Genomic DNA, 26,891 nt, shown 5'->3' on the forward strand with positions numbered 1-26,891 from the left:
ACCAAATGTCCATTCAGCTGACCTCTCCATTCGTTGAAAAATTTACTCCACTATTAGGTGGTTGTCGTGCTCGTGTCAAACGTTCCATTCTGTGTCGAATGTGTGTTAGTTGTTGGTAATGTTTGGAAGTTCATCTTCCATACACACAGGCCCACCCAAAACCTGCTAATCTCCACTAAACACCGAAGTAAAGTACGTTCAAGTGTATTTTTATCAAATCCAACATGTGTGCACAGTCGGGTGTTGTTGTCGTATGGCAGCAGAGTTTATTCTGCCAATTAGTTGAAAAAAAAACACGACTGGGCACTGACAGCATCCGCTGTTCGGAGAGATATATTTGCTGCAGAGCTGGTTTGTACATAATCAGATTCGGATTGAAACATAAATTAATCCGTACAAGGCCCTGGTTAATCTTGAAGCAATTTGAGACTCAGTATGTTTGTCTCTATATTCTCAATGCTATTATTGATCTTTCATAGTGAAAAATGAAAATGATTTCTAAACCCATACGCACATGTTTTATCTGAATGTAGGCTGATGCTACAAATGGTTATTCTGGTCGATAGGTAGCTGAAGTCTGTTCCATTTAATATTTAACCGCTTCTTGTTTCCACCTCTAGTTTTCATATCGACAAACTTATCACAGCCTTTTGATCCGGAAGAATTGTTGACCCAGTAGTAAAACATTCATGAGGATTCATACATATTTGCAAAAGTTATCGTAGTTGAAACGTAAAAGACGTGCGAGAAAATTATCATCCACCAAAGTCTACATGTATCCACCGGATCAAACAATTTTTGGCAATGACCAAGCATAAATCTATGAAATAAGTCAAAATAACAAAAACACCGTCTGGGTTTGTCATTTTCTAGAAAAAAAATGACAGATAAGGTAGTCAATGGCACTGTGCAAGAATTTATAGGTGAATTTCAGTAAAAAGTTTGAAAACTCAACTAGGAAGCTAAGAAATATTTTTTTCTTATGTTTTCCCTTGCTCAATAAAAATGCTTCAAAACGATGCGCTAAGATTTTTTGTACGTTTTTTCCTCTCCGAGAAATCACTTATTTTGTGTGGCCAAATTATAAGTGGAACCGAGTTTAGTACATCACATTGCATTATCGCAAGTTGTCTTCTTCTTCTTCTTCTTGGTATTACGTCCTCACTGGGACAGGGCCTGCTTCTCTGCTTTGTGTTCTTATGAGCACTTCCACAGTTATTAACTGAGAGCTTTCTTTGCCAATGTTGCCATTTATGCATTCGTATATGGTGTGGCAAGCACGATGATACTCTATGCCCAGGGAAGTCGAGGAAATTTCCTTTACGAAAAGATCCTGGACCGACCGGGAATCGAACCCAGACACCTTCAGCATGGCTTTGCTTTGTAACCGCGGACTCTAACCATTCGGCTAAGGAAGGCCCCAAGTTATAACAAGTCTGATAAATAGGAGCAGCAAACAAGAGCCCCAAAGAGAAAGCGATGATAAAATCCATTTTTCTCGCTTGTTTTCCGTTGGGGGTAGGTGCTTTACTTTACTGGTACAATAAACAACCGCCGAACTTCCGAAAGCAATAGTGTCCCCAAGGTTTGCAGCTTGTTTAGAAGGGTGTTATCATGCACTGCTCTCCCCCGATCTGATCAAAGTTGTAGCAGTATACGATAAACAATATCTCAAAATGTGCTGCATATTATGGTAGTTACAGAGAGTGGTACGTGAGAGATTCTCTCAATTTTTTCAGGATTTGGTTCAACCACATTTAATCTGAATTGAATTAGTTCTGATTCGAATTAAATTTAAATTTGTCAAGCACAGAGGTTTACAGAAAATGCGTTATATTGTATTACTTCTATAGCCAAAAAACGATACAATCAGTGCTGGAAAGCGTCAATGTAAATTGAGGGTGTCGCGCGACTTTTCCATACACACTTAAATCAGAATGCCGATCTCAGCTGTGCAAATCTCGGTTAAAGTTCGTTCGCTGACAACTCAGCAAATGTGACGTTTGATGTTAGCGGCACCCAAAGGTGCTGCTATAAACAAACTTGATTTTTTGCTGACATATCAGTTGAAATTCAGTTGCCGACCAGCCGAGCCGTGCGGATCTTGGTAAAAGAATAAAAATTAGCCGAGCTCAACTGAGTGTGTAGATGCTTCTCTCACTGTCATCGAACGGCGAGACAATGACAGAAACTTTCTTCAAATTATCCTCTATTTTTCCGTCGCTACGGCTTGTGACGGAATTGTAAACTAGACAGTTTTTATTTCATTATCTGATATGATTGTTATTTATATCGCTAGAATCCACTTAAGTTATCAAACACATTTGCTTCCCAAAATTCTCCAAAATTAGATAGAAATTTTAAAAGCAAAATAAATTTACAATTCTGGACAAACATTTTCTTATTTATCGTGCTGAAAAGATATGGTCAAAAAACTGTTATTTATGAAGAAATCGTAAATCTTTTCCTAAATTTTGTCATTTAGAAAACAAACAATGCTAAAAATCCGTGTATATACTCATGTGTTCATTTCAATAGTTCATTCACAAATATCATAACGCTAATAAAATGGTCATTTTTGACAACCACCCTCCCCTTTGTAACGCCTTCTGTATAAATATTCTACAAATTGTGTATGAACTGTACACTGAGAACAGCATTGCGGTAAAAAATACCATGTTGATGGTTTAAAATAAATACACTGCACCACTTGATTTGTGCAGACTACGTTACACATTCATTTCAAACGAGAAGTGTAGTCTTTTTTACCATGTCGATGATATTCGAGGCATCAGTCAAAATTACTATGCTACATGGTAATCTTGAGAACGCTTCCTAGTCATTTGTTTTACCATGCGATGCGTTTAAAATGACAGCTATCGTTCAGTAAATTTGAACAATCCCGATATTTGTTCCAACCTAATTAAAATAAATTCACCTATCCAATTACATAAATCGTATTTATTTATTAAAGAATAATTTCTATGATAATTTACTGCGGTTTTAGTCCATTAATAAACAACAATTTTGGATGCAGTGGAGTCCGATAGTGAATTTTTTGCCCGTATTTGCTTTCTTCTATCTCTGATCGAACATGGCGGCACATGCAGCAGCTGCTCCTCAACGCTCGAATTTTCTGTAAAAGATGTGCATGGTTAATATCGCATTAATTTACAAAACATAATAAATCGATGAATAATAGACTCACCAATAACAGAAGAATTGATTTGTCTTCATTAAATTTTGGATCACTTTTGGTCCAGGAAATTTCTCGGTGTAATCTGCAAAATGAAAACTAGTTGTTTGGCGAATTGTTATATATTTGTAAATTGAATTTCATTATTTCTTACCAACTCTTGATAAATAGCAGCATGGGTAAAATACTATGAAAACATAGTTTAATATTACGTCCAAAACACTAAAAAATAATACTTTTTATGTCCGCTCTGATAATAATCCTTCACAAGCTGACGGAGAAAAACAGCCAAGTTGATAGAGGCATTATCACCACGTTCTGTTGTTCAAATTACCGTGCGCATGGTAAAAATGACAACATTGTTTATTAAAAATTAACGATCTTATATTTATCGCCGATGCAGGAAAATAGTGTTTTTGACTCAACGTGATAGTAAGATTTATCCTTCGCTCGCATAGTAATTTTAACAATATTTCAGTACTTATGAAGACACACATGTTCAATTTTGACATAATTCTGAATAGTAGTTTTAAAAACCATACCGTGGTTGTAATTACTACAACATTAGTTTCAGTGTAACATTCTAAGAACATCCATTCACCCCTTCAGCGCTGTGAAATTTGTGAATGGGCCCCAAAATATATCTTTATCGCTTACCAAAACGAATCATTTCCCATATCCAAACTCCCAGTTGTCTTGTGGAAGTACAGAGGACTCCTCGGTTTCCAAAAAGCAAGTTACACGTCAACATTTCCATTCCATTCCCAAATTGACCTGCATTCGGACGCAGCCGGCGCCGTTATTGTTTGTTATAATAATGAGAGCACCAGTTCTTACACATTGAAGATGCTTTCGGTCCTTAGATGGTTCTCTGTGTAAGTATAGTGGTTCTTGCAATAACGGAGTAGCAACTGCGGGCGGTCAATCATGTTCATGTATTTCAAGTTAAATCAGTTCCACAATCAATTAGCTCACCCTCCACAATCAATTGGCTCACCCCCAACGGTATATATTATTTCAATCATCGTATGGGCAATGGGGGCAATATGGACATACGGGGCAATATGAGCCACCCCGAATTTGACCTCAAAAACAGTGTTTTAATGTCTAGTGTCATTATGATCTGCTAGAGGATGCTTCAAATAGCCACCATAATAAAAACCGTAAGAATATTCGTTTCTACACTCGAATTGTTCACAAAAATGTACAATTTTTTTCCTTTGTCATGAAAAGCTTATAATTTTGGCAGTTTTTGATTAAGGCTTTAAGACAATTTTATCTATTATTCTGGTAAATTTTACCAATCCATTGAAACTTCTGATAATACTGAATATGCTTTGAAACTTAATAATATTGAATAATTCGTGCGCGAAATTAGATTTTCCAGTAAACAAAATTTTTGGAATTCTGAATATTATTTAAAAAGTGAAGGGGCGGGGCAAAATGAACCATCCAGATTTAAGCCATAATAACAGTGTTTTGAACATAAAAAATGCATTGCCAAAATTTACTAGTTATTTTTATACTGCATAGCAATCTTGGTGCACCATTACAAATGGAACACTTCGTTAGAAAATAAGTTGAACCAAGTGTTACAATTTAATACTAAAATTACATTGTCTGTCTACTATGTGTTATGTATCTTTCAAAAATAAGGCGCTCAATTTAATAATTTCGAGCAAATTTTATAAAATTTCCTTTTTAATATTGTACAGTTTATGATCAGCTGTTCTCTATATTGTTTTAAATGAAAATCATACAATTGAATGAGCTGGCTCATACTGCCTCGTTGGGAGGCATCATAGTGCCCCATATGATTGGTGAACACGCAGATAAACAAGGTTTTCAAAACGGTCCCTAAACAAATTTTCTAGCCAATGTTAACATTAATTATCGACGTAACATGGAAGAACACATGTTGTAGCACACGTCACTTGCATTTAAACGATAGATTTTGCTGTTTTGCTATGCATTTTATGACGTTTTCCTTAGGCGGCCCATATTGCCCCGATCACCTCTACTCCTTTCCTCGTGTGAAGGTTGACGTTCCACCTTTGGTAAACAATGCTGTCATGGGTTGGTAATGGCTTCTGATACACATTTTAATTATTGTATGGTTTGGTTAATTGATGATGTGCTGTATACTGCAGACTATATCCTGCGACAGGAAATTGTTTAGTTTACGTAATCATAGGTATTCTATTTTTGCATAACGACTTCTAAGAGATTATTTAGCATTGAGTGAAGTGGCTCATCATATCTTTTTGGTTATTACATGTATCACTTATTTACAAAAATAAATTATGTTCGAAGGATAATGCATAAAAAAACTTTGTTTGTTTTTCATTCAAAATATTGTTTATGGAAATAAAATCTAAATTGGCAACATATAGACGATCCTCATAGACGATTTTTTGTTTTCATTTACGTATTTCTGTTTTTGATTTTATTACCAACTCAGTTTCTACAAACTCATTTCTAAGTGTGCATTACATCGGAACATAAATTTTACACAATAGATCTACATTAAATATACTAGTTGTATCAAATACCATTAACGTCATCAATTCATAACACCGGGTAATGGTTCTCTCCGCTTTTGCAATGTGCTATTGAATTACAACTTGTCAACCATCTTCACGAAGCAGAACAGTTCTTCAAGTTACCTAAACGGTTGAATCAATTGTTTGAATCCACAACACCTACAATGCATTTGTTCTAGTTCATTCAAAACAGGTACGATGCATTTCCGCAATTGCAGTACTGCAGCAGTTGTTTTCTCTTTCCCTTATTATTATGCACGGTATTTAGGAACATTCCTGAAATGTACGTGTAGCAGGCTAGCGCCGTTTTAGTCTCCAACCATTTCCCCCTTCGTTCGTCCTCGTTTTTGATTTTTATGCTTCGCTCTTATTCCTTCCTGGCAGTATGCTAGCCAGCAAGCAATCGACCCAGACACTCTGACGGCGGATGTAATTACGCTAGCCGCCTGTTAGTGGCATTCTCCGTTTTTGCTTGCACATCGTCGATGTCGTCGTCGCTGAGCCGGTACCGCACTCACTTCCATCATGCTCAACGCTGCAGTCGCATTGAATGCTGTTACTGCCCGAGAGAAAAAATGAAACTATACTCCTAGAAGTTATTGCAGGAGAGCTAAAATCATTTCGTGTGCTCCTATATATTTGCAGATTTTCAATAACATCGCGCTAGGAGCTCGCTCTCTAGGACAGTAAGCTTCTAGCCATGACGACTGACATTTCAGTGGTCCGGTGGGACCCCAGCCAGGGTCCAGGGCAGGAGTACATCGACGAATACGAATACGACGGGGGCAACTCCAGTTCACGCCTTTTCGAGCGATCACGAATCAAAGCTTTAGCCGGTTAGTAAAAAAAAATACTCGGTCATTACAAAAGTTGCAATGGTTGTTTTTATATTACAGAGGAACGCGAGAGTGTCCAGAAGAAAACATTCACAAAATGGGTTAATTCGCATTTAGTGAGAGTCAACAGTCGAATAGGTGATTTGTACGTCGACATGCGGGACGGCAAAAACCTCATCAAACTACTGGAAGTATTATCTGGCGAGCGATTGCCCCGCCCCACGAAGGGTAAGATGCGAATTCACTGCCTTGAAAACGTAGACAAAGCATTGCAGTTCCTTCGAGATCAGCGAGTTCATTTGGAGAACATCGGTTCTCACGATATCGTTGACGGAAACGCCAGCTTAAATCTGGGTCTAATATGGACTATTATCCTGCGATTCCAGGTAAATTAGTAACTCTTCGAAAGCTACCACAATAAACCACTACACTACACTGTTACGTTTTTCTTATATTCTAGATCCAAGATATTACAATCGAAGAAACCGACAACAAGGAGACAAAGTCCGCCAAGGATGCCCTGCTTCTATGGTGTCAAATGAAGACCGCCGGTTACCATAACGTGAACGTGCGTAACTTCACTACCTCTTGGCGAGATGGGCTTGCCTTCAATGCAATCATTCACAAACATCGACCGGATCTTATCCAGTTCGATAAGCTGACGAAGAACAATCCCATCCAGAACTTGAATAATGCGTTCAACGTGGCTGAAGAGAAGCTTGGTCTGACGAAGCTGCTGGATGCTGAAGATGTGTTCGTTGAACATCCCGATGAAAAGTCCATTATCACCTACGTGGTAACCTACTATCACTACTTCAGCAAACTGAAGCAAGAAACCGTGCAAGGCAAACGTATCGGCAAAGTCGTCGGTATTGCCATGGACAACGATCGGATGATCAACGAGTATGAATCGTTGACCAGCGAATTGCTGAAGTGGATTGAAGTTACTATCGTCCAGCTCGGCGATCGTCAGTTTGCCAATTCTCTGGTCGGAGTTCAGCAACAATTGGCACAGTTCTCCAACTACCGAACAGTTGAAAAGCCTCCCAAATTTGTGGAGAAAGGTAACTTGGAAGTGCTGCTGTTCACATTACAATCGAAGATGAGAGCAAACAATCAAAAACCCTACACACCTAAAGAAGGCAAAATGATTTCTGATATTAACAAGGCATGGGAGCGCCTCGAGAAAGCAGAACACGAACGAGAACTGGCCCTTCGCGAAGAGTTGATCCGGCAAGAGAAACTCGAGCAGCTCGCCGCACGGTTCAATCGAAAGGCAACCATGAGGGAGACATGGCTCTCGGAGAATCAACGCCTGGTTAGTACCGACAACTTTGGGTTTGATCTGGCTGCCGTCGAAGCTGCTGCGAAGAAGCATGAAGCCATTGAAACCGATATCTTTGCTTATGAAGAGCGTGTCCAAGCCGTTGTCGCTGTCTGCAATGAACTCGAGGCAGAGAAATATCATGATATTGAAAGGATTGCAGCTCGTAAAGAGAACGTCTTACGTCTGTGGAATTATCTACTAGAACTGCTCAGAGCAAGAAGAATGCGTCTGGAGTTCTCCATTCAACTACAGCAGAACTTCCAGGAGATGATCTACATCTTGGATTCCATGGAAGAAATCAAGCAGCGTTTGTTAACAGACGATTTTGGCAAGCACTTGATGGGTGTGGAGGATCTCCTGCAGAAACATTCTCTTGTGGAAGCTGACATCAACGTACTTGGTGAGCGCGTAAAGCAAGTAGTGCAGAATTCCCAGAAATTCTTGGGAGACGAAGAGGGCGGATACAAGCCTTGCGATCCAGCTATCATTGTTGATCGCGTACAGCGTCTGGAAGATGCCTATGCCGAGCTGTGCAAGCTAGCGGTTGATCGCCGATGCCGCTTGGAGGAGAGCCGTAAGCTGTGGCAGTTCTATTGGGATATGGCCGATGAGGAGAACTGGATAAAGGAAAAAGAGCAAATCGTTTCAGCTGACGAGATTGGTCACGATTTGACCACAGTCAACTTACTGTTATCCAAACACAGAGCATTGGAAAAGGAAATCAATTCTCACGAACAGCAGTTGATGTCCGTCAGTACCGTTGGTGATGAGTTGGTTCGAAACGGACACTTTGGAGCTGATCGTATTGATGAGCGTCTAAAGGAGATTTTAGCTATGTGGAACAACCTTCGGGATCTCACGGTATCACGACGCCAACGCTTGGAGAATGCTGTCGATTACTTCCAACTGTTTGCTGATGCCGATGATATTGACAACTGGATGCTCGACGCTTTACGCCTCGTTTCATCGGAAGACGTCGGTCGTGACGAAGCAAATGTGCAAAGCTTGCTTAAGAAACACAAGGATGTAGCTGATGAACTGAAAAATTACGCTGAAACTATTGAACAGTTACACGCTCAGGCTAAGAATCTAACATTGACAGAACCAGAACAACAAAAAGTCCAAGAACGTCTTGCTGCAATCGACGCCCGCTACAAAGAACTTATGGAACTCACGAAATTGCGCAAACAACGCCTCCTTGATGCTCTCAGTTTGTACAAACTCATTTCTGAGAGCGATGGCGTAGAACAATGGATTAGCGAAAAGGAACGTATGCTGCAGACTATGGTCCCTGGCAAGGACATAGAAGACGTAGAAATCATGAAGCACCGCTATGATGGATTCGATAAGGAAATGAACGCCAATGCATCTCGGGTGGCCGTTGTTAACCAATTAGCTCGCCAGTTGCTCCACGTTGAACATCCCAACTCAGAGGAAATTATCGAGAAGCAGAATCATCTGAACCAAAGCTGGTCGAAGTTGCGTGAACAGGCAGAGAGTAAGCGCGATGATCTGAAGTCTGCTCACGGTGTACAAACATTCTACATCGAGTGTCGTGAGACAATCTCCTGGATCGAAGACAAGAAACGTATTCTCACTGATACTGACAGCCTCCAAATGGATTTGACTGGTGTGATGACGTTACAGCGTCGCCTCAGTGGTATGGAGCGTGATTTAGCCGCTATTCAAGCCAAGCTAACGGCTTTGGAGAGCGAAGCCGATGCCATTGAGGGTGAACATCCTGAAGAGGCTGCTTTGATTCGTGAGAGAATTTCTCAAATCCAAGTTATCTGGGAGCAGCTCACTCAGATGCTGAAAGAACGTGATTCCAAACTTGAAGAGGCTGGAGATCTTCACCGGTTCCTTCGTGATCTGGATCACTTCCAGGCATGGTTGACCAAGACGCAAACTGATGTTGCTTCCGAAGATACTCCTACATCACTGCCAGAAGCTGAGAAGCTGCTGAATCAACACCAGAGTATCCGGGAGGAAATTGACAATTATACTGAGGATTACACTAAGATGATGGAGTACGGTGAAGGATTAACCTCGGAACCGACTCAGACCGAAGATCCACAATACATGTTCTTGCGTGAACGTCTGAAGGCTCTGAAGGATGGCTGGGAAGAATTACACCAGATGTGGGAAAATCGACAAGTTCTGTTGTCTCAGAGCTTGGATCAACAATTGTTCAACCGAGATGCACGTCAAGCTGAAGTTCTCCTCAGCCAACAAGAGCATGTTCTCAGTAAAGATGACACTCCAGTTAATTTGGAACAAGCTGAAAATCAGTTGAAGCGTCATGAAGCATTCCTCACCACCATGGAAGCAAACGATGAAAAAATCAATACTATTGTTCAGGTTGCTGATCAGCTTACCGAAAAGCAGCACTTCGATTCAGAAAAGATCGGCAAACGAGCTGAGAGCATTGCACACCGCCGGGACGATAATCGCAACCGTGCTATTGAGCTCCATGAAAAACTGAAGAACCAGGTCAAAACTGCACGAATTCTTGCAAGACATTGAAGAACTGACTGAGTGGGTACAAGAGAAATACATTACCGCTCAAGATGATACATACCGTAGCGCCAAGACTGTTCACAGCAAGTGGACCCGTCATCAAGCTTTCGAAGCGGAAATTGCTGCCAACAAGGAACGACTCCATGAAGCCCAAAAAGCCGCCCAGGAGCTTATGGTTGAAAAACCAGAGTTCAAGGAAATTATCGAACCTAAACTGCAGGATCTGGCTAAGAACTTTGATGAACTTGAGACCAGCACCAAGGAGAAGGGAGCCCTTCTGTTCGATGCTAAGCGTGAAGTTATTGTCCAACAAAGTGTTGATGATATTGATTCATGGATGGATGATTTGGAGAAACAAATCATCAACACTGATACGGGTAATGATCTGACCTCCGTCAACATATTAATGCAGAAACAACAGGTCATCCAAACCCAAATGGCAGTCAAAGCTCGACAGGTCGAAGAACTTGAGAAGCAAACCGAAGTTCTTACGAAGACTGCTCCTCTGGACGTTGTAGAACCTATCGTGGAGAAGAAGACAGCAGTCAATGAACGATTTGAAAAGATTAAGGGACCCCTTTTGGAACGTCAGCGTCAGCTTGAAAAGAAGAAGGAGGCCTATCAATTCCGTCGCGATGTTGAGGATGAAAAGCTGTGGATTGACGAGAAGATGCCACTGGCAAACTCGGAGGAATATGGAAATTCGTTGTTCAATGTGCATGTGTTGAAAAAGAAGCATCAATCGCTAAATACCGAAATTGATAATCATGAGCCTAGAATTATGACCATTTGCAATAACGGACAAAAGCTGATTGACGAAGGACATGAAGATGCATCCCAGTACGCCGATCTAATCAGCCAGTTGACTCAAAAATGGCAGGAATTGAAGGATGCCATCGACAACCGTCACAAACAGCTTGATCAATCGGAGAAGGTTCAACAGTACTTCTTCGATGCTGCTGAGGCTGAATCGTGGATGAGCGAACAAGAGTTGTACATGATGGTTGAAGACCGAGGAAAGGACGAAATTTCTGCCCAAAATCTAATGAAGAAGCATGACACTCTGGAACAATCAGTGGAGGACTACGCCGATACGATTAGACAGCTGGGAGAAACAGCAAGACAATTGACCGCTGAACAGCATGCATACAGCGATCAGGTATCTGTCAAGCAATCTCAACTGGATAAATTGTATGCCGGATTGAAGGATTTGGCTGGAGAACGTCGCGCCCGTTTGGACGAAGCATTGCAACTTTTCATGTTGAATCGAGAAGTCGATGACCTTGAACAGTGGATTGCTGAGCGCGAATTGGTTGCCGGTTCACATGAACTTGGCCAAGATTACGATCACATTACATTGCTGTGGGAGCGCTTCAACGAGTTTGCCCAAGATACGGCTGCCGTCGGAAGCGAACGTGTTGCAAAGGCTAATGGAATCGCAGACGACTTGATTCATGCCGGACACTCAGACAGTGCAACGATAGCTGAATGGAAGGACGGACTTAACGAGTCTTGGCAAGATCTGCTGGAGCTGATAGAAACCAGAAAGGCGATGTTGGCTGCTTCCCGTGAACTGCACAAATTCTTCCACGACTGTAAGGATGTTTTGGGACGAATTATTGAAAAGCAGCATGGTGTATCAGATGAATTGGGACGTGACGCCGGATCTGTCTCAACGTTACAGCGCAAGCATCAAAACTTCATCCAAGACTTGATGACGCTTCATTCTCAAGTCCAACAGATTCAGGAAGAGTCTTCGAAATTGCAAGCGGCATATGCAGGTGAGAAGGCACGCGAAATCACAAACCGTGAGCATGAAGTTCTTGCAGCTTGGGCAAACCTGCAAGGAATGTGTGACGCTCGTAAGAATAAACTTGCCGACACAGGAGATCTGTTCAAATTCTTCAATATGGTCCGAACGCTAATGCTGTGGATGGAAGATGTAGTAAGGCAGATGAATACCTCAGAAAAGCCCCGCGATGTATCAGGTGTGGAGCTACTGATGAACAACCATCAAAGCCTCAAGGCAGAAATTGACACCCGTGAAGATAACTTCTCAGCTTGTTTGGCTCTTGGAAAGGAACTCTTGGGAAGAAACCACTATGCTTCAGCAGACATCAAGGAGCGCCTATTGCAGTTGACGAACAGCAGAAATGCTCTGCTGCATCGATGGGAAGAACGTTGGGAGAACCTACAGCTAAGTATGATCTTGCTTGTTCTTCAAATTTTACATAGTTCTCATCAAATTATCTTCCAGTATTGGAGGTATATCAATTTGCCCGTGATGCTGCTGTTGCCGAGGCCTGGTTGATTGCACAAGAACCGTATCTGATGTCGACAGAACTGGGACACACTATTGACGAAGTCGAGAACCTGATCAAGAAGCACGAGGCATTCGAAAAATCCGCTGCAGCACAAGAAGAACGTTTCAGCGCTTTGGAGCGATTGACCACGGTATGCAACTGTTTTGTTTAACTATTCACGATAACCATTTTAAATATTCAATTGTATTTTCAGTTTGAGCTCAAAGAAATGAAACGTCGCCAGGAAGCAGCAGAAGAAGCCGAACGACAACGTTTGCAAGCGGAAGCAGAAGCTAAGGCAGCAGCGGAAGCTGAGGCTGAGGCAGCACGTCAAGCCGAAGCAGCAGCACGTGATACAGCCGATGCACCAGGCTCGCCACATTCCACGAAGGAGCAAGAATCAGGTAAATTATTTCCAGTTGATTCAATTCTAGTTATGTGCATTTCATTTTGAACACAATCAATACTAACATATACTACATAATTTCCTGTCAGAATTACCTATCACTTATTGCGTTTGCTATTACGCTTTTGTTCGATAATTTTGTGGTAAAAATTAAGCCTAAAGACACCCGACAGTCTCATGTCAGTATTCTACATCAATGCTCGTTTAAAGTTAACTCACCCGTATTTTCCGCTAAATATTCAAATACTCACACTAACCCACCTCTTTTGTACACACGCTGCCCAACTTATCACAATCGATAACCAAAATTGTAACTGACCAAATATTGACGAAATCCTTACCATATTACTGTAATCAGTCACTATGCGAGCAACTTCACCTGTAGAAAAAGAAAGACCTATTTCCCAGCCAGGTACTTAACGCCGATACTACTAACAACCTATTTGGCCAATTTAGAAGTGTTTCTTCGTTTGCTGCCTGCTTGTAATGTGATCACTGTCTTGCGAAGGTGGTTTTATCCTATGGTATTTATTGCTGCTGCTGCTGTTGCTCTTATGCAATGACATTTCTTGCTAGGATGTGGTGTTTTCCTACTTTCTGCTTCTACTTCCATTTCTAGCTGCTATAAAGTATAATATGAATGTTAAGCTCCATTCCCCTGCTTCGTGAACGCGTAAGTAAAGTTTAACCTTTGAATAAGAGATTTGAACGAAGAGACCATATCAAGAAAAATTGTATCACCTTTTTCATCCTTAAGAAGAAAATATATGGAGTAGGGGAATTTACAATACGTATTATATACGTAACATACAAATGCAAAATTTGTTATGTCGAATTCGTTTTTGAACCTAGGTTGTTTGGGTTATCATTAAAAGTTTCAGTAAGTTTATCAACCAAGATCAATTAACTTGATATGTACTCTTCTCTTCATTGCAAGGTAAGCTAGTGGTGGTAGTCCCAAAGACCCATTATTCCATTCCGCATCACATGGCAAAGAATTATCTTTAGATAGTTTTGACTAACGCAATGATGCATGTTTATTTTTCTAACATTGTTAACACCATGTTTGTACAGTGCATGCAAAATCTAAAATGGGGACAGTAGCTGGGAAAGGTGCTTCGGTTGGGCCAACTCAGAGGCCTATTAGCTCAAGGACTGGTACATTGCCCAAGTACCCATCTAGTAAGTATCGTTTGCTTAATTATCGGATTTTCTGTTACTAACATCACAGCTCGCGTTCAATTGGGTAAAACCTTAACGACTTGAAACACAAAATAAAAAAAAGGTGCTGGTTTAAATTTGGCTGAAATGTCACCAAATTAAATTGAAGTTCGATTTTTGTTTTTTCGTGTCCGCGTTTGTCACGTTTTCATTTTTGCCTGCCTTCTTGAACCATCAACAAACCCATCAATGTGTGAAATGTACGCAAAAACATTAAACAACCAAACCAGTCGGCACCGATACACCCAGCACCAGCACGAGGAGACACTCAGCGACACCCAAAGAGCGTTCCGCCAGCACAGCCAGTGCATCAGCGTCCAAAGTTAGCCGAAGATCTCGCTCCAAGAGTCCATTCCGGAGTTTCCGCTGGAAGCGGGGTTCCTCCAAAGCAGAAGTATCGGACGATGAAGGAGGTATAACAATGCCATTACATATAATCCATTTCAATTTTACAGGTCGCGTTCGTTTTTAGCTATTTGTGTATGTGCTCTGCTCATGCTAGGCTTTCAGTAGATTTCGTAGTACAAAATGTGTTATGTGCATGTTTCTTCCATTTAGATATTGTTTCAGTAAATTTCATTTAGCTAACTCGTTACGACTTAACTGTGTTATCCATCAGCGGGAAGTAGAGGAACACCAGAATCCTTCATTAATGCAGGATAAGAACTTTATTCATTTCGTTTTATATGCATACGAAGTTAACTCCATCAACTCGTAGAAAAAATCAACTTATTGGCCAGATATCAATACTTTTTTCATTCCAATGTGTTGTATTTTAAATACTTGAATACTGATTTTTACTTTATCGTATTTAGATCGTCCAAGTCCCGGAGGAGCCGATGAAGGCGCACAAGAAGGTGTTCTTACCAGGAAACATGAATGGGAATCTACCACCAAGAAGGCCTCTAATCGATCGTGGGATAAGGTGAGCTTATTTAGTTTGTACAATGAACATTTGCTGCATTCAGGGACTCAATTTCTAGGTCCAGAATATTATAAATATATTTTATGAATATTTGCTACTAAGACTGAATCTAGTTATTCATAGTCGCGATAAACTTCATTCCACGAAACTTTAGATTTAGTTTTTAATTTAGTTTTTCCTTAGGCGAGGCATATTACATTACTCCGTCTTCCCTTAAAAATTAAGCGCAAAGAAACAGTACCAAGTTCATTTATTTATTTAGTTATCATCTAAACAGAAAACACTGAATCAATAATTTCAAACCACAATATTCGGTTCGTGGCCGCAACTCTGCATCCTCGGTTCTGCTCCGCGCTCGTCAAATCGATACGCCTTCTTGTACCAATCGGATCCGAAGCGAACACCATCAATGCAGGGTTGCTGTCCGCCATTCTAGCAACATGCCCTGCCCACTTTCTGGATACTGGGTTCGTCGTAGAGTTGGGCGAGCTCGTGGTTCATCCTTCGCCGCCACACACTGTTTTCCTGCACACCGCCAAAGATCGTCCTAAGCACCCGACGTTCGAAGGCTCCAAGTGCTTGCAAGTCCTCCTCGTTTTGTACATGGTACATTTGGTGCGGGTGTTAATCTTTTTTGACCGCAGCTTCTTGTGGAACTCATAGTAGGCCCGACTTCCACGGTTGATGCGCCTCCGCATTTCATGGCTAACGTTATTGTCAGCCGTCAGCAAGGATCCAAGGTAGACGAACTCGTCGACCACCTCGAACGTATCCCCGTTTATCGTAACACTGCTACCAAGGCGAGCCCTGTCACGCTCGGCTTCACCAGCTAGCATGTACTTTGTCTTGGACGCATTCACCACCAGTCCAACTTTTTCTGCCTCGCGTTTCAGGCGGGTGTACAGATCTGCCACCTTTCCAAATGTTCGGCCAACAATGTCCATATCTTCCGCGAAGCAAAACAAATTGACTGGTTTTCGTAAAAAAAAATGTACCCCGGCTGTTGAGCCCGGCTCTCCGCATAACACCTTCTAGCGGAATATTGAACAACAGGCACGAAAGTCCATCACCTTGTCGTAGTCCGCGGTGGGATTCAAACGAACTGGAATGTTCGCCTGAAACCTTCAAACAATTTTGTACTCTTTCCATCGTCGCTCTTATCAGTCTCGTTAGCTTCCCGGGAAAGCTGTTCTCGTCCATGATTTTTCATAGCTCTACGCGGTCGATACTATCGTATGTCGCCTTGAAATCGATGAAATGGTGATGGGTTGGGACCTGGTATTCACGGCATTTTTGGAGGGTTTGCCGTACAGTAAAGATCTGGTCCGTTGTCGATCGTTCGTCAATGATCTGGGATAATACTTTGTAGGCCGCATTTAGAATGGTGATCGCTCGAAAGTTCTCACAATCTAACTTGTCGCCTTTTTTGTAGATGGGGTATATTACCGCTTCCTTCCACTCCGCCGGTAGCTGTTCTGTTTCCCAGATTGTGCCTATTAGCTGGTGCAGACAAATGGCCAGCCTCTCCGAGCCCATCTTGATGAGTTCAGTTCCGATACCATCCTTACCAGCAGCTTTATTGTTCTTGAGCCTCCCTCAAAGTGGGAGCTGGTTGGTTTCCATCCTCCACAGTACTGATGAAGGCATTTTCTCCGTTGTCCCGTCCATCATTGCCTGTGCTCTCAGCGCCATTCAGGTGCTCGTTGAAGTTCTGCTTCCACCTGTCGATCACTTCACGCTCCTCCGTCAAAATGCTCCCATCCTTATCCTTGCACATCTCGGCTCGTGGCACGAAGCCGTTGCGGGATGCGTTGAGCTTCTCGAAAGTCTATAACGCTCCATGTTCTGCCGGGTCCCTTGCTACAGCATTCTTCTCCTCCAGAATCTGCCTACCTTCCTCGTCGAACCAATCGTTCCGTCGATTACGTCCCACGTACCCTGCTACGTAGCTGCATTGTTGATGGCTGCCTTCACTGTTCTCCAGTAGTCGTCAAGAGGGGCTTCATCCAGCTCACCCTCTTCCGGTAATGCAGCCTCGAGGTGCTGTGCGTATGCCGCTGCGACATCCGGTTGCTTGAGCCGCTCTAGGTAATACCGGGGCGGCCGTCGGTACCGTACGTTGTCAACGACGGAGAGTTTTGGGCGCAGTTTAACCATCACCAGATAGTGGTTGGAGTTTATGTTAGCGTCACGATACGCCACGATACGACCGATTAGGGTTGAATCGATCCAATTATATACGAGTAAATACTCGATATTTTTAATGTGATACCTAGTGAAATTTGAATCGTTACTTCTCAGTTCGATACCAAGTAGGTATCAAATGAAACTACGTGATCGATTCTTTACTTACTTACTTTTGCTGGCTCTACGTCCTTCAAGACATGACCTGCGCCACAATAATGTTACGCCAACGACTGTAACGACTGTTTATTTCGTTCTTAAACGCTAACAGTTGGCGCCAGCGGCAAAAAGTACAGGCAACAACCTTTAGAACATTCAGTTTCTTTCACTGGCCGCCGAGCGACGACACTGTTGTTTGTATTCCACCCACTGATCGCGCTACGCTGGATTCTCAAATTTCTCAAACTTTCAACACAAGCGCATGGAAGAATGGTAGTCGAGAGCTGTCAAAACGTATGGAAAATAACGAAAAACGTTAATTACTTGCAATTAGGAACCTGGATCAAAAAAGTAGTGATAAGAAATCAAGTGTAAAGTGAATACATAACTTTTTGTGTTAAGTTCATCTTCCGTGGTGCTTTCTTTGCTTCAGGATTTCGTTTTTACTACCACTGAAAAAAGCCATCTATTGCCTTTTCAGTTTTGAATATCGCCCTATTAACTCGGTCCATGGCTGCTAACCTCCAATTTCTCGATCGCCCCACACTTCCAAGATCCTGCTCCACTTGGTCAAACCACCTAGCTTGTTGCGCTCCCCTTCGTCTTGTACCGGCCGGATTTGAGGTGAACACCATTTTTGCGGGATTGATGTCCGGCATTCTCACAACGTGTCCCGCCCATCGTACCCTTCCAGCTTTGGCGACTTTCTGGATACTGGGTTCACCATAGAGTTGCGCAGTTGGTTCATTCTTCTCCTCCATACGCCGTTCTCACATACTCCGCCCTCTTCGAGCATTGTCCACGTCTCATGCCCATAGAGGACTACCAGTCTTATCAGCGTCTTGTACATGGTTGGTACACTTAGTACGGAAGTTAAGTTTACCAGACCGCAAGGTCTTGTGGAGTCCGTAGTAAGCACGACTTCCGGCAATGATACGTCTTCGAATTTCTCTGCTGCAGTTGTTATCCGACGTTATCAATGATCCGAGGTAGACAAATTCGTCCACCACCTCGAACTCATCCCCGTCGATCAGCACTCGTCTGCCAATGCGAGCTCTATCGCGCTCTATCGGTTCCTCCAGCCAGCAGATATTTCGTCTTCGACGTATTTACCTTCGGGTTGGATGATCGATTCTTTAAAAAATAATTATCGAAATCACTTTCGCTCTATGTTTTCTTAGCAATAAAAAGTACTTATATGATTTAAGTAGGTGTCTGTACTTTCGAATCGACATTTTGTTGGTATCGATACTTTTTTCCAATACTACATTCAAGTAAAAGTATTGATTGATTGTTTCGTTTCTTCTCTATTCAGTATAAAGGTTATTATAAAGTTATTCGCAACTCGTTGCAAAACTCTATTTTTATATCATTCTTGCTGTATAAATCATCATTCTGCAAATTGTTGCGTAAACTACTTTTTCAGGATTTAGTCGAGTCAATGTAGCCTTAAGTTGTTGAAGTGTAGTACGTACACTGTATAGAATGCAATTCCAAGTCTTTGCCTATTCATACAGTTCAAAATCTATTTTACTAATCTGTATTGATTTGTAATTGTTTTTCATTTTATTTTTTCCTCAGATTTATTGCGTTGCCCGAAATGGCCGTTTGTCGTTCTTCAAGGATCAGAAAACATCGAAGACTGTTCCTGATCAAACGTTCCGTGGTGAACCCCCACTAGAGCTGAAGGGAGCTCAAATAGAAATTGCTACCGACTATACTAAGAAGAAGCATGTGTTCAGAATAAAGTATGTGTATCAATTTACTTTTCATAATAAGGTACTAATTTTTTTTTTTCTCTCAGGTTGTCGAATGGTGGCGAATTCTTGCTGCAGTGTCACGATGACGCCGAAATGAATCAATGGGTAACTGCTTTGAAAGCCCAATGCGAGCTTGACGCTAGCGGTGAAGGCCGTTCGTTAACGTTGCCAGCTTCATCACAGAAGGATGAACAAAAGAGACGGTCATTCTTTACACTGAAGAAAAAGTAAATTGCATTTTACTACTTCTTCCTACCTAAAACAAACCAAACATACACAACACCCCTATTCACATCAATACCAAGTCATTAACGCCAATATCTTCACACGTACATGACATCACTACACAAATCCGTATGGAATGCGTTCATCTACTTTGTCGACTTATTACATTGACTGCACAATTACTTGATCACCGACGTATATTTTGATTTGAGTACATGCCATTAGTTACACTTGGCGAATTCTTCGCCAACACGCATTTCCTATGCACACTTCATTCATTTCACGATGCTCTGGCTTTTCTGCTTGAGCTTACTGCAAAATGCGAAAAACGATGGTTTTTCTTATGTTACATTTTAAGTACAAAGTTGTGTGCGTTTGGAGATGTTTATTTTGATTGCGGTGATGGTTTTAGATTTGAATTTCACGCATTAGTATGTATTTCAGTACGGGGTAATCAAATATGTGTATTTTGGACAGCGCAATATGGGTATACATTTTGAATACTTTTGTTTGATGTTTCCGTAAAGGTTCAAAATATATTGGCGTAAAGCACTGTCAAAAATACACCGGTTTCCCGGTGATTCTATTTGGAAAATCAATCATTGTATTGGCATCATCTATTCGTTCTATGACATTTTTTTCTGTGTGGATTTTTTAGTTGTTAGCTTTTTATGTATATTTTTATTGTTTGTGTTTGATTATCATGTAGTGCTCGTATTCCATTCGTTCTTTCGCATCACCAAAAACATTGTTACTTTATGATTGAGAGGGTTGTTTTTTTCACTGTGCTACACTGTCCGTAAATACGGGTCTACTTCGTTTGGCATACAGTCGTTTTACATAGTAGCTGTTTGGCATAATGTCAAAAAGGCTAATTTAAAAAGTATTGTTTTACGCATAAAATTTGAATTATGTGGCAAATTAAGCAAATAAATTGCCATATAAGCTTGTAATCTTGCATACAAGTTGGTTGAAATAGTCGAATTTTGCATTTTCAACAGTCAATATCCCAAAACCTAGAGGTGCTATGCTATTTTTGAAAACGGCAATCGATTCAGCAGCCCGTTTTTAAGTAAATAGCGGTATTTTGATGCTTGAGACAGCACAGCGGGTTAAGAATAACAGAATGTACTGAAGATTCAGGCTTCTGAATTCAGTTTCACTTAATAAGTGTTTACCTAGTAATTGGAATCGCATTTGCGCAAAAACAACCTGAACAGTTACATATCAGGTGATACGAAGTTCCATAATCGGAGTAACAACTATCACATACAAATGAGTCAGCACGCTGAATATTTGCCATGTGATAGTTGAGTCGGCAGTGGCGTGTCAACGCTCTGACCAAGAGACTGCAATTCTGCTTTGACAGATTTGTTAACTATTTCGCCACCCTTGGATAGGCTCAGTAATGTACAATTTTGTTTGACGACACGACTCCAAACTATTCCAATATTGCTTGTGCTGAGTTGCCGCCCAAGAATTTATCTGTAGCTTCACCCAGCACTTCGAAATTGGAATAGCCGGCTCAGGGCCAATGAAGTCAAACGATGCTCCTTCGCAAGCTAGCTCATCAGCCAATTCATTTTCAGCGATGGAAGAATGGCCAGGTACCCTTCTTCTTCTTCTTCTTTCTGACATTAAGTCCCAACTGGGACAAAGCCTGCTTCTCAGATTAGTGTTCTTATGAGCACTTCCACAGTTATTAACTGAGAGCTTTCTTTGCCGATTGACCATTTTTGCATGTGTATATCGTATGGCAGGTACGAAGATACTCTGTGCCCTGGGAATCGAGAAAATTTCCTTCACGAAAAGATCCTCGACCAACAGGATTCGAACCCACGACCCTCAGCATGGTCATGCTGAATAGCTGCGCGTTTACCGCTACGGCTATCTGGGCCCCCATACAAGGTTTACAGAGTTGACTGAATTCAGTTCCTCAATTTGAGTTCGACATGCGATAACAAGCTTCGACCTTGAGTTGACCGAAGCGAGAGCTTTTATAGCAGCCTGGCTATCTGAACAGAAGTACATATATGACTTTACCCATTACGCGTTGTTGAAGTGCTGATTGCACTCCACGCATAAGAGCAAATATGTCCGCCTGAAAAACGGTGCAGTTTCTACCAAGTGAGTAAAACTGATTCAGCCTTAGCTCACGAGAATATACACCAGCACCAGCTCTACCTTCAAGAAGGGAGTCATCAGTGTAAAATACTGTATTTTTTGATATACTTCTTTCCAAATAGCCAGACGTCCACTCTTCCCGTGAAGAGAATTGTGTGGTACATGTTCTGTAAGGAAAGTGACAAGCAATTGTGAGATCATTTGGAGCAAGGACAATTTTGTCCCAATTCACCAAAAGTGGAAACAACGAAGTGTGTGTAGATCTACAATTTACTGGATTTTTCTCCAGTAGATCCAGTACCCATAAACGGTAAGAGCAAGAAAGTGCTTCTTGTTTAAGATGTATGTGTAGTGGCACAACGCCGAAAAGGGCCAAGAGCACTGCTGTGGGAGTTGTAGAGAACGCACCAGGATGGCGATGACATCCTTTGGAGATGGCCCAATTTTGATTGGATTGTTCTCACTTCGCCCTTTTGACACCACACAAGACATCCATATGCCAATATTGGTCGAACAATTTTTGTGTAAATCCATTCGATATACTTGGGTTTGAGGCCCCAAGTTTTACCAAAGGTTCGCCGGCATTGACCGAAGGCCATGCAAGCTTTTTTGACTCTGAAATCAATGTGAGGTGTGTTTGGAATCTAGAACGACTCCGACATACATACTTTACCTAATCAGTGCCAAAAAGACGTAAAGGTCGAATTCCATCGCGGTTTCGTCTTTCCGTAAAAAGAACAATAGATCTTTTACAGTTACAATCGAACTGCGGTGAGCCACAGACGTGTTGAGCCAACTTTCGATATATCTACCTATCTCTATTATCGGATCGGTTATTGTTCGGTCGCTTTTGTGAAATAATGCCTGGCAACGACGGTGCATCGCAGCAAACCGCTGCTCCTCGAAAACGTTGCTATCAGCCGGACTTCCCAGGACCTTTCCTGGTAATAGCAGAAGCACAAGGTGAAGCTAATCTATCAATTTCAACGATGGCCAAACGGATTATCCAGAACTTTGGCCGCGATTATGTAAAAGCTGCTCCAATATCAAGACGTAAGATGAAAATCCTCATGCGAACGGCGAACGCTGCTAACAGTCTACTGGAGATGGATGTGGAAAATGTTTCATTTATGGTCCCTCAACGGCTGATCGAAACTCTCGGTGTAGCTAGTATTGAGCTAGAAGTGGAAGATGAGGAATTACGCGATGCCATTTCTTTCGATAAAGGCAAATCAATTCAACTATTCAACCCTGACATAGTTGAAATTCGCCGGGTTGTAAAGAAACATGGCACCGAGCTGACCCCTCTAACGACAGTGATAATCACTTTCAGTGGTTTAACTCTACCTATACCTACGCACGTGGAAATAAATAGGGCGCTCTACAAAGTCAAGCCATACATCTATCCACTACGTCAATGTCGTAATTGTTGGAGGTTAGGTCATAGCCTAAAGAACTGTAGGAGCAAAAAGAGGTGTCATTGCTGTTTAGAAAACGACATTTCGGACGATCATGAATGCAACCAGACCTCACCGCAGTGTGTCAATTGCGGGGGTAAGCATGCAGCGAATGACACTAGACAATGTCCGAAAATAAAACGTCAAATGGAAGCTGATCGAGATAGACAGAATTCGTATTCGCAAGGGCCTACAGACTGGTTTTCGCTTCTTGGAAAGAAGGAAGCGGCCCCTTTGGAAGCCCCATGCGTAATAATTTCTCCTCCAAATGCAGAATCTACAATGGTTCCTGCAATTCAATCTCAACCTTCTCTACAAGCATCATCGGATCTCCAAGTGCCATCAACCTGCTGCGGTCCTGCTAGTAGTGGCAGTAAGCAACCATCTGTTACTGGTTCTGTTACACGAGCCAAACGTACGAAGCGAGCATCAACAGGGGATATTTCTGAGGACGGCCTCCCAAGCTTAGAGCTGCACGTGGAGGAGCAAGTATGTACAGCTATAAAAGAAGGGTTAAATACCAACAACGTCAGGGAAATGATTCGTGAGCTGCAGGATTCGAGCTCGGGTTTTACTGAGCAACAGTTTCGGTCGGAAATACTCGCCCTCATTAGCGAAAGAGTGAAGCAGTACATAGGTTCACTGCGTTTATAATGAACAACTACTATGAACACTTCAACGTCGATGTGGCCCTTACAATTTATGCAATGGAATTGTAGGGGAATTAACTCTAAAAAGGCTAGCATGATCAACCTAATTAATTCTACAAAATCATCAGTATTGCTGATTTCCGAGACTCACTTGGATGCTGACAAGCAGTTCGATATTCAAGGCTTCCATGTCTTCAGGAAAGATCATCGGAGCAATGCACGAGGAGTACTAGTTGCCGCAAGGAAGGAGCTACAACCGAAATCGTTTCCATTGACTACACCTGAGGGCATTGATGCGGTGGCCTGCCAAATCGCATGCAGTCTCGGCAATATGGTTATTGTATCAGTCTACATCCATCCAAACTCAGCTGTTAGTCAAGCAGAATTGGAAGAGTTTCTGGGTGGCATTCCACAACCTTGCATCGTAGGCGGTGATTGGAATGCTAAACATCCTCTTTGGGGTGACCATCGTCAAGATCGTCGAGGAGATTCACTTCAGTCAGCCTTATTAAATTTGAACCTCGTTGTGCTGAATAATGGCAGCTACACGCGGGTGGATGTTCATCGTGCTTCCAGTGTGATAGACATCACCTTAGCATCAGCTGACATAAGTCTTCTTTTTGAATGGAGAACTTTGGACTACGCATTCGGAAGCGATCATTTTCCCATTGCTTTCGGGACTGAAGAAATTACCACCGAGATTAAGCAACAACCATTCAACTATCGCAAAATGGACTGGGATGCATTCAGAAATAGAGTAGAAGACGAAATCTCTGCAAATATGGGTGTTGTAGACTATGAAACCTTTTTCCAAATTGTTTGGGGAAGCCTCACGCAATCTTCACCAGCCCAACGCACTCAGAACAACCCCAAGATGGTCCCCTTACCGTACTGGGACGATGAACTAAAATCTGCACTATCGGACAGCAGACGCGCTTTCAAAGTGTGGAGACGTTCACTGGAATACGCTGCATACGAGGGGTACAAGGAGGCGGAATTGAAGTTTAAGAAGCTAGTGAAGGAAAAAAGGAAAGAATCTTGGAGAAAACACTGTGATACATTGGATTCTCAGACTTCGGTTAGAGATCTTTGGAGATGGGCTAAGCGATTTAAAGGAAGGAAATCGGGAAATCAGTGCCAGCTGCGGAATGAGCAAGTATTGGAGCAATTGTTGGATCGTCTAGCCCCCGCATACACTTGCACCCAACCTATGGAGATATTGGAGTGCGATTGTGGAAGGCATTCGCCAGGAGGATTCTTCACTATTCACGATCTTCAAACGGCCTTCAAACAAGGGAAAGATTCCTCTCCCGGTGTTGATGGAATTTGCTACTCAGTGCTCAACAATCTGCCATTCAATGGACAAGTATGTCTCTTGAAAATCTTCAACGCTATATTTGACGGTGGAAACATTCCCGAAGCATGGAAAATTTTCAAAATCATCCCGATTTTGAAACCAGGCAAACCACCTGAAGAAGCAGCGTCTTACCGCCCGATAGCGTTGGCTTCCTGCTTTCGTAAAACTTACGAAAATATGGTAAAGGAAAAAATCGAATGGTACCTAGAACACAACTTGCGATTCCCTGAATTAATATGTGGTTTTCGTAAGGGAAAGGGTACTTTCGACGCCCTTCACATGTTAATAGATGAAGTTCGCACTGCCTTTCACAACAACCAACATGTAGTTTTATGTAGCGTGGATGTGATGAGCGCCTATGATAATGTGCAAATTCCTTTACTCGTTAGAGAGCTGCGAAGAGTAGGTATATCTGAATGTCTCGTCAAATCAATTTATGGTCTCTTCGTTGAACGTATAATATCGGGGTCAATCGATAGCCTCAGAAACATCGAAAGAAGGACATGGATTGGATTACCACAGGGTTCTCCGTTAAGCCCCCTTTGCTTCAACATCTTAATCAGCTCGCTGATGGTATCTCGTACTCCTGGGCCTGTCAAGATTGATTTCGCTGATGACATGTCCATCATAGTACGAGGGACAACTCTAGAAGATAGCGTTTCCATTATCCAAGGTGCAGTGTCCGATCTTGCGGACGGATTGACTTCAGTGGGGTTGGAAGTATCCCCTACAAAATGTTCAGCAATGGTATTTAGCAATCGTGCTCTGGGAGAAAGTTATCCAATCTACATAAACAATACAATGGTTAACTACAAGAGCTGTATCAAGCTACTAGGATTATATCTAACTCCTACACTCTCCTGGGGTATGCAAATCAGCTACATCAAACAAAAAGCATCACTTTACGTAAATTTCATGCGATCGGTTGCTGGGCAAACTTGGGGTGCCCATCCCGATGCTTTGCTGACCATCTACAAAACATGTATTCGATCAATACTCGATTATGGGTGCATCTTCTTTGAGTCAGCACCAACCGACGAACTCGTCAAACTGGATCGAATACAGTGGGCTTGCATCCGCATTATCCTAAGTTCCACCAAAACCACCCACACTGGATCATTAGAGGTATTGTGTGGACTTCTACCTCTAAAACTCCGAAGAGAGACGTTGGCCTGTAAATTTGTCAACAAAAGATTTTCACTAGAATCATGGTATGAAAAATTTGTGATACCAGTAATAGAAGGACGAGCAGCCCAATCCGGGATAGGCAAGGCGATTCTTATGTATCGCGCATACGCCGGACCTTTATCCACAATACGAATCCTACCGTGCTTTCATTTCACACCCCAAATAAGACAAAAACTTGTTTCCATTGACCTGTCGATCCATAGGCTGTTACAAAATAATCATCGGTACTGCACTGAGGAAATTGAAAATATGATTGCTACCAGGTACCCAAATGCGACTTTATTGGGTACGGATGGATCTAGATCTTCAGCAGCATGTGGGTATGCGGTGGTTAGTCAAACAGGCGAGGCATTGTGCCAAACCAAACTTCCCCCTACGGTGTCGGTTTTTCATGCCGAACTTTTAGGCATTTACCGAGCTTTAGAGCACATATACGCTTGTCAGGGATTAGAATTTCTCATCCTGTCCGATAGTCTTAGCAGCTTAACAAGCCTAGCTAATCGGAAGCTA

The 26,891-nt window shown here is 42.1% G+C and overlaps 1 protein-coding gene and 1 long non-coding RNA gene across 2 annotated transcripts in view; one reads left to right on the forward strand and one right to left on the reverse strand.

Moving 5' to 3' along the window:
* The window catches only part of LOC5579853 (spectrin beta chain), a 78,747-nt gene that overhangs the window by 45,440 nt on the left and 6,416 nt on the right, over positions 1 to 26,891 (forward strand). The window contains 11 exon segments of the mRNA XM_021852812.1: positions 6,385 to 6,575; positions 6,636 to 6,961; positions 7,036 to 10,398; positions 10,400 to 12,623; positions 12,680 to 12,876; positions 12,940 to 13,129; positions 14,206 to 14,313; positions 14,583 to 14,765; positions 15,168 to 15,277; positions 19,202 to 19,368; positions 19,425 to 19,607. Of these exon segments, the coding sequence (XP_021708504.1) occupies positions 6,440 to 6,575; positions 6,636 to 6,961; positions 7,036 to 10,398; positions 10,400 to 12,623; positions 12,680 to 12,876; positions 12,940 to 13,129; positions 14,206 to 14,313; positions 14,583 to 14,765; positions 15,168 to 15,277; positions 19,202 to 19,368; positions 19,425 to 19,607 (7,187 nt within the window). The 5' untranslated portion in view covers positions 6,385 to 6,439.
* Positions 2,944 to 3,418, reverse strand: LOC110678997. The gene is made up of 2 exons (XR_002502120.1): positions 3,209 to 3,418; positions 2,944 to 3,136 (listed from the first exon to the last, which is right to left on the reverse strand). It is a non-coding gene; the product is annotated as an uncharacterized LOC110678997 (long non-coding RNA).

Source organism: Aedes aegypti, chromosome 3, assembly GCF_002204515.2.
Source record: "Aedes aegypti strain LVP_AGWG chromosome 3, AaegL5.0 Primary Assembly, whole genome shotgun sequence".
Taxonomy (NCBI): domain Eukaryota; kingdom Metazoa; phylum Arthropoda; class Insecta; order Diptera; family Culicidae; genus Aedes; species Aedes aegypti.